Below are 9,171 nucleotides of genomic sequence, written 5' to 3' on the forward strand. Positions count from 1 at the left end.
TTTTGCAATGAGCTCTTATTCCTTTGTTGTAATAAATAGAGCGCTTCTTTAATTTTTAAAGTAGACTCAGTTATGTTTTTTGTGATGCTACGGAAAATGACAAGCGAATTTGTTTGGATCATAAAAATGAAGAGGAAAGATACTTCGTTCGGTTACTTCAGTTGAACATTCCCGCATAGTTGTAATATTTATTTTAAAACTAAATTTGAACAGTCACCATCGTTAGATACTAATCATATTTTAGATACTAATAATATGTTAGATACTAATCATATGTTAGATACTAATAATATGTTAGATACTAATCATATGTTAGATACTAATAATGTGTTAGATAATAATAATATGTTAGATACTAATCATGTGTTAGATACTAATAATATGTTATATACTAATCATATGTTAGATACTAATAATATGTTAGATACTAATGATATATTTGCTCAGGAGGCAAAATAGCTTTTTTATTTCAGCGTAGCCACTTGATGTGATCTCTACGTGATGCATGAAGGTCCAAGCTAAATTTTATATAAAAAAATCTCAAAATGAGATGTGAATATTCAGTCTGGGGTAAACAGGTAATCAGTGATGTCGAAAAACCCACTTGTAGAGAAATATATATGCAAAAACGGCTCGTTTGGGTTGAGAAAATATTTTACATAGAAGAGCGAACAACGTTTCGATCTTCTTCGGTCATCGTCAGGTTCACAGGTAAGTTTACCATTGAGACGTAACCAACATTAATTTTGAACTAATGGCCAGTGAACAGCATTTTCGACCAAAAGGCTTCTGCCTGGCTCTTTGAACTATTTATAGCTAAAAGTGTGGAGTGCACTCAGTGCCACCATGTTTCAAACCCTGAACCCTTCAATCCGCAGTTCGACTAGATGCCCACTAGGCAACGTCCGGCCTGTACTGGGATGGCAAATAAATGTGTTCGAAAACATAATTATTATGGTTATGAGAGTTGACGACACTGAGAGTTTTAACATTAAATAAAAAGTGAGAGAAGTTTTATGCTTTTACGATAAAATTTCAAAAAGCGCCTGATTTTTATAAGATATTCATGACTAATTTTAATATTCTTGATTACGTATATAGGTCCAATGTACTTTCATTATTGCCTTTACTTCCTGCCCCTCCCCCAGTGACTTAGCGGTATGTCTGCGGACTTACACGCTAAAATCCGGGTTTCGATACCCGTGGTGGGCAGAGCACAGATAGCCCATTGTGTAGCTTTGTGTTTAATTCAAAACAACAACAACATCCTTTACTTCCAACAAGAGGCTTGTACTTTTTCTTTAGGTATTATTATATAATGATAAATCTTTTTAAAATTATGTTTTTTATGAATATTCCTACTGTTGATGAACATAGCTTATGGAGTACAGTCGAAGGGATTATGATTAATATGTTAGAGACGTAAATCATTTTTTAAATATGTTCAATAGCAATTAACAACTGACTTGTATAATTATAAAGCTTACAGTAATAAAAATGTTTGTTATAATTAACGAAATGGATTTTTAGTTGGTATAAAAACATAACCTAATATTTATGATTATTTATTGTACCTAACCGATATATAAAAATTTAATTTTTTTTGTAGATAATAGCATCTAGAAGGGTGAATATATTCATACAAATATTTGAGTAAACCTTGAGTGACTTTTGCATAGCATGAGCATTCTAAGTCTTCAAGGCTTTTCGATAAGTCACTGAGGAAAACAAAAGTAATGCTCTCGGGTAAACATTTATACTACGAACTGTCAGCTCTTCCTACCTACATCAAACAAGTACACGACTGTTAACTTGTCATTGTGTTGTTTGAATATTCACTTAACCTTTAATTACACTGCATAACATGGTTTTTGCTTCTTGAATACTGATCACGAAAATCACATCCAAATTCGCCCATCATGTACCGTTTTATCGAAATCTCAGTTTTGTCATGTTTTTTCTTATATTTGTGTCCCAAAATTTTCGTTTCTGTAAGAGACTTATGAACAATATTTTATGCAGTCTGGGGATGCCCAGGCATGAAGTCAGGCCAGCTTTGAAGCTGTTCTGTGGAAGTATGTAGCCCGGGCTGGCCGGAGCCAGCTTGACACCGTATCAGCAGGCTAAAAAAGTGGCTTGCATACACAGATGCTGCTCATTGGATTAATATAGACCTTATAGTGTGTACGTATTGTTTCAGAATATAGCATTGCCTCAGTAGCACTGTAACAAGTAAGTTAGATGTTATAGACGTTTTACAGGACGATTGGTGTCGGTCAATATGCGTCGTCAATGTCGTAACAGCCGCGATACATTCTGCTATATTTGTGGTGAGTATACGCTTGTTCATCAAAGAAGCTCAATGACTGCTCTTGTGAAGAAAGCATATCATCTGTACTTCAGCTGTAAAATTGGTGATCAAGATCAGGAATGGGCGCCTCACATTTGTTGTGCGACATGTGCTGTCTGTCTGAGAGTTTGGCTCAGAGGCACTCGAAAGATAATGCCGTTTGCTGTACTGAAGATGATATGGCGAGAACAGAAAGACCATGTGACGGACTGTTACTTCTGTTTGACCAATGTGTCTGGTATCTCTGCCAAAAACAAGAAGTCAATTGAATACTCTAATCTGCCTTCAGCAATGAGACCCGTGTCACGTAACGACAGTCTTTCAATTCCGAAACCACCAGAGGAATGGACCTTAGACAAACCAAATGAAGAAACTGCAATGCAGGGAACTGGCAGTGACATTGAACCGGATTTTGAAGCGTGCTTCTCAGGCGATCCACATCTCATAACACAGTCAAAATTAAACGATCTGGTTAGAGATTTGGGTCTGTCAAAAGCAAAAGTCGAATTGTTGGGTTCGAAACTGCAGGAATGGTGTTTGCTGTCACCAGGTACGAAAATTTCTGTTTCTCGAAGCTGCCAAGATGATATAACCAAATTCTTTGCACAAGTTGACAAGTCGAAGGATTGTTCACTGCTTTGGGTTGTGTCCATGACCCGCAAGAGTGGCGTCTGTTTATTGATTCATCAATGTTAAGCCTCAAAGCTGTTCTGTTACACAATGACAACGTTCACCCTTCAATACCTGTTGGCTATGCAGCACACATGAAAGAAACCTACAAGAACATGGAAATGTTGCTGAAGCACATCCAATACAGCAAATATAACTGGAATATCTGTGGAGATCTGAAAGTCGTTGCTCTGTTACTGGGACTACAGCTCAACTATACAAAGTACTGTTGTTTCATCTGTGAATAGAACAGTCGTGCCAAAGAGTCACATTATTCTAGACACGAAAATCACATCAAAATTTGCCCATCATGTACCGTTTCATTGAAATCTTGGTTTAACGACATTGCTACAATAGAAAAACGATATCAGGGCAACTGGAATCCGTCAATGCTTGCTGACTACTGTTGGACACTGCAACGTGATGCACCGGACATTGAATACAAACAAAAATCAGGAGCAAAACACTTTTAATTATGTTGAATATAATAGCGTATTAGAAACATAAATGCAATTTAATACGTTATTGCCGGTAAACAGTTAACTGTCTATTTCTCAGAGTTCCTACGTGATGAAGCAAAACCAAAACTATATTTGTGCATACCCACCAGGTACCTGTCACAATCAGCATAAAACTTTTCAGGAAGCAAAACTTTTCAAAAAAATTGTTGTGCAGTGTAGTCAGTGAACTGCGATGCATGGAGGATGTTGGGTGAGTGGTTAAGCTTGTGCTAACTGTGATTTTTAGTTGAGTTAAGAAAACTACAACACATAACCACGATTTTGTGTTATAATATCTTAAAAGGAAATAACTAACAGAACCAGTATGTATAATATTTATAATGAAGATCACACTGAAATAGAAAAAATAATCTGTACATGATTATTATTATCACTGTTATTAGGGTGATAACCGTGATTTATTTTAACCACTGAATTGTGAAATACTCGCAACCACTGTGGAGCACGTGGTGAAATACCACAATATCAAATAACAGTTACTGTATCTTTGATTTGAATAGTTTAGAAAAGAAATTTATGTAGACTGATAATCATATAAAATATAGTTAATATTTGAAATCAACACTAAAGTATTTTTAAAGTAAACTATCATCAACTGATTACTACTTGATCCTAGTTATTTAAGAGACTGTGATACAAGTAAAATAGTTTTGTTGTAGAGATTGGTATTACTTTTAAGAAAGGAGGTTTTAGGGTTGTTCAAGAGTTCTTCTGGTTTATACGAATTTTACATCAAATATTTTTATCTTTTCTTTGTATTAGTTTCTGATCAAAAACATCTTGGGTGTGAGAAAATGAAATCAGAATTGCCGACTAAACTGTTAGCTACACTTGAAGCGTTGATAAGAATTTCACAGCAAATATTCATTTATTGGTTAACCAGTTTTTGTTCAATTTAGAGCATGATGATGGATAAAACAACAACAATAAAATACCGCACGTGGCTTAGTTAATTAATCACTGAATATTTACTGTAACATTTTTATCAATACTGTAAGTGTAGGTACCAGTTTGGCCTCCAAATTTGATTTTATCCTTTTAAGCTAAGCTAAAAGACTTGATAGTTATTTCAGGTTTATCACAAAAATCTGGGGGTGCTCAGAAATGAATGATTTATCATTCGCCTATCTTTTCTGGCTGTTGTAATTTTGATGGATTAATAGTTGTTTCTCTGGATAGTTGATTTTTGTCTTCTTATTGGTGATTTGACAAGGGGTGCTTTGAAACTTTTAGCCTGTATGTAATTGATAAACTAATCACGAGCGGCAGATCCGGGGCCCGGCATGCCAGGTGGGTTAAGACGTTCGACTCGTAATCTGAGGGTCGCGAGTTCGAATCCCGGTCACACCAAACATGCTCGCCCTTTAAGCGGCGGGGGCGTTATAATGTGACGGTCAATCCCGCTTTTCAATGGTAAAAGAGTAGCCCAAGAGTTGGCGGTGGGTGGTGATGACTAGCTGCCTTTTCTTTAGTCTTACGCTGCTAAATTAGGGACGACTTTTCAAAAAAATTGTTGTTCAGTGTTATTTCTTCTAATACATAAATAAACCATTACAACCACAAGAGGTTTAACAAGTATTTTCTTTTGCCGAGATAAGGTCAGAGACTATTTAGCTTGTTCTAAACACGAAGACGTCAAAGAGTACAAGTTGATTTGTCCAAATGAAGAAAAGCTGAAGATCTGACAGTGACAGGGAAAATTATACCTCGACATCATCATGAAACGATTTTTGTAAGTTCGCCACTGTTTTCATAACCCTAGAAATAAAGAAACGATTAAGAGTACATTAACTCAAAGACTATCTGTATAAAACTCTTTATTAAAATAATTTTTTTTAGTATTTCAGTTCAACAACCTCTTGAATATCATTACTACATTGATAAAAACCACTGTGATTACTATGTTGAGGTATATCTATAATAATGATCCCATTTATTCATTATGAAGTTTTGTTAGTTACATCACTATATCTACAGTCAAGCTCGTAATAAATATAATGATAAAGAAAATCGTAATCTATACTCTAAAAATAACGAATTAATTGCATGTAGTTTAGTAACACATTAAAGTTCTGAATTTATTTTGAATTTTCTCCTTTGAAAGAGACATAAAAGAAACATAAAAATATGTTTGTTTTAACTAATAATCAATAGAAATATATATAGACAATAATATTATATTATACTGTCAAATTATAAATATTAATGAGAAACTTTTTTAAAAATTCCATAACCAACATTTTTGAAGAGTAGCCGTATCATTAATAATTAAAGTAACCAGATGATGAGATTTTGTAAGAACGCAGGAATTGTATTTGAATTGGAATTTTTCTCTAAGAACATATCTTATTCTGATTAGAAATTAGTGTTAATTACTGATACCCTTAGTTTCAAATACAAAGTAAATATTTTTTTATCTTAAATAGTTTTTGCCCATTTCCTTGGATTTTCTGGCTTTGCAGTTCGTGTTTGTAATAAATGTTTTAATTCCTAAGTAGGGTCTCTAAACGGTCTATTAGATGTAATACTGAACTCCTATCCAATTGTCAAGCTACTCGAGGGCTATCTGTGCTAGCCGTCCCTAATTTAGCAGTGTAAGACTAGAGGGAAGGCAGCTAGTCATCACCACTCACCGCCAACTCTTGGGCTACTCTTTTACCAACGAATAGTGGGATTGACCGTCACATTATACACCCCCACGGCTGAGAGGGCGAGCATGTTTAGCGCGACGCGGGCGCGAACCCGCGAATTACGAGTCGCACGCCTTACGCGCTTGGCCATGCCAGGCCGTTTTAAAGGAATAATTGCTAATCCGTAAAGGTGGCGAACAAGACTTTAACTTTAAATCCTTAATTGTTTAGTTGTTTAACGTTAAACATATGGTTACACAATGAGCTATCTGTACTCCGCCCATTACGGGTATATAAACCCGATTTTTAATTTTGTAAGTCCGCATACATAACGCTGTGCCGCTTGGGGCAATTTAAATCCTCCTATAAATTATATTTTTACTTTCTTTTCACAGTTATTAAAAGAAAGTAAGGTCCATGTAATAACAGACAAGCATAGGATACCAAAACTATATAAATATGAAAACGAAACATTTGATAAAGTTTTAGAATTATACATCTATGATCTAACACGCAACAAATTTCAATGTGCGAAAAAGTTGTAAGAAATTTCTCGATTGAGTTTTTAATATAATTATAAAATGCATGTTTCATTTTTAAAGTCAATAACATTTTATTAAGTAAGAGTAATATTATAAAAACAATGATTCACAAAAAATTTAGTAAGCTAAGAATATTGAAGTCTGGACGTGGCTTTGTAGTTAGCCTGCATATCGAAAGATTCAAACTTCGAGTTCTCAGAGACTGCCGAACACATACACTCTTTCACCTCGCTATTTAAAAAAAAATAAGAGGTAGCGGATGCAACTAGCTGGCGTCCCTTACTATGATCAACAGTTATAAAATAAAGACGGTCATACCTCAACCTTTGAGTGCCTGTCCTTGCTATTTAGACCATATTTCACACAATATATCGTTTCTATTGAATATACTAAATACCAACTAGCAGTGAGTCAGTGATTGATTTGCTGTATTACAATGCTAAAATCTTGGGCTCTATTCTTTTAGGCGGAAATGATGAAAATAGTCTATTGTGTAGCTTTGCTCTTAAAAAAAAATAAGTTTTAGGGATACATTTTTTAAAGAATGTTAGAAAATTTATTGATAACATTATTTATAAAGTAATAAACAAGCATTTGCACAATATAATATATCATTTATGATACTGATATTGTATATTAGGACTAGAAATAAACGTTTTTTGTAGAATTTTAAATCGTGTAAAAATCAAAATAAACAACGATTTATATTAAAGATGGCTTAGGAATCAAGCAGATTGTTTGTATTTTCTTGTTTTTCTATGTATATTGAGATTTTCTTCTGTTTATTCATGTAGTGGTACAGCGTTATGTCTGCAGACTTAGAACGCTGAAAACCGTGTTTCGATACCCATGGTGGGAAGAATACAGATAGCCCTTATTTATATATTGGAAAAGCTGAAACGTTAAAAACTAAATTGATCCTATGACTACAAGAGCACGGTAATTAATTATTAACATTTGCAGCTTCAAGTGTACAAAAGTACAGAGTCGTTATCCTAACGAGTTCTGTTTATCTTCTTTCATCCGTATATTAAAATCACGTTCACGGAAATTTTACATTATTACTAAGTTATTTTATTAGAATGTTAGATATGTTGTAGTAACTAAGGCTACAAAAATTCTACCTATGCCACACTCAGTTCAGTTGTACGGTAGAATACGTTATTGCCAAGATTTGAAGTGTAAAATAGTTTGTGTGTCTGTTGAATTTAATAAAAGCCACTCGAGGGTTCTCTGCGCTAGTTTGTTTGTTTGTCTATGAATTTCGCGCAAAGCTACACGAGGGCTATCTGTGTTAGCCGTCCCTAATTTAGGAGTGTAAGACTAGAGGGAAGGCAGCTAGTCATCACCACCCACCGCCAACTCTTGGGCTACTATTTTACCAACGAATAGTGGGATTGACCGTCACATTATAACGCCTCCACGGCTGAAATGGCGAGCATGTTTGGTGTGACTGGGATTCAAATCCGCGACCCTCAGATTACAAGTCGAACGCCTTAACAACTTGGCCAAGATGGTCCTCTGCACTAATCGGCCCTAGTTTTGAAGTGAGAGATGGAATACAGATAGTATACAACTATGCTCTTGGGTTACTCTTTTCTCAACGAAGAGTAGAATTGTCCGTCACATTATATAGCCCTCACAGCTGATAGGAACGGGATTCGAACCTGAAACTTCAAGATTTAGATCCGAGTGCCATAATCATCAGGCCATACAAAACCTGAAATATACCAGTGTGTCACGAGCCCAGGCTTATCAAAACCTACTTTTTCAAACTTGTGCAATAATATTCTGAATTATTAATGCACAAAACGGACAAATGTTTCTTAGAATCATTTTTTATGGTAATGATTAATATTATTTGAGTAAATAAAATATAGATATATCTGTAAATCTTGTTGTTAGAAAAATTCATTTATGATCTAGAGTCTGTTTGTATTATGTAATTGAAATCTGATATATTAAAATTATCAAAATTTCAAAACGTGAATTCATACTTTGTTTTTTATCTTAACGAGTTATTGAAAATCACTAAAAATTTGGATATGTTTTTAAATTCCCTTTAGCTGATAAACGTAGTTGAAAAAGATGATATGGAGTTCGCTTAACCATGTAACGTTTAGATACGAAATAATATATTGTGTACTTGAAAAGGACAGCACTACGTCTAAAAAAATAATGCTCCTTACTGTGAAAGCAATAACTTCTCCTTAAATCTTTAACCAGTAACGTTGTTGTTGTTTTTTAATTTCGCACAAAGCTACTCGAGGGCTATCTGTGCTAGCCGTCCCTAATTTAGCAGTGTAAGACTAGAGGGAAGGCAACTAGTCATCACCACCCACCGCCAACTCTTGGGCTACTCTTTTACCACCGAATAGTGGAATTAACCGTAACATTATAACGCCACCACGGCTGAAAGGGCGAGCATGTTTGGCGCGACAGGGATGCGAACCCGCGAC

General features: G+C 34.9%; 1 protein-coding gene across 1 annotated transcript; it reads left to right on the forward strand.

Annotated features, from left to right (window-relative positions):
- The first annotated feature begins 1,674 nt into the window (after positions 1-1,674).
- LOC143235432 (uncharacterized) lies at positions 1,675-8,614 on the forward strand. The gene is made up of 2 exons (XM_076473587.1): positions 1,675-5,272; positions 7,507-8,614. Exon 1 carries the CDS (start codon positions 2,282-2,284, stop codon positions 3,044-3,046), a length of 765 nt encoding a protein of 254 aa, XP_076329702.1. The 5' UTR covers positions 1,675-2,281; the 3' UTR covers positions 3,047-5,272; positions 7,507-8,614.
- The last annotated feature ends 557 nt before the right edge of the window (positions 8,615-9,171 follow it).

This window comes from Tachypleus tridentatus, chromosome 12 (genome assembly GCF_004210375.1).
Source record: "Tachypleus tridentatus isolate NWPU-2018 chromosome 12, ASM421037v1, whole genome shotgun sequence".
Taxonomy (NCBI): Eukaryota; Metazoa; Arthropoda; class Merostomata; order Xiphosura; family Limulidae; genus Tachypleus; species Tachypleus tridentatus.

What these genes read in the sequence shown, in the direction of transcription:
- LOC143235432 (XM_076473587.1), top strand. Translation starts at nt 2,282, where the DNA reads ATGCGTCGTCAATGTCGTAACAGCCGCGATACATTCTGCTATATTTGT.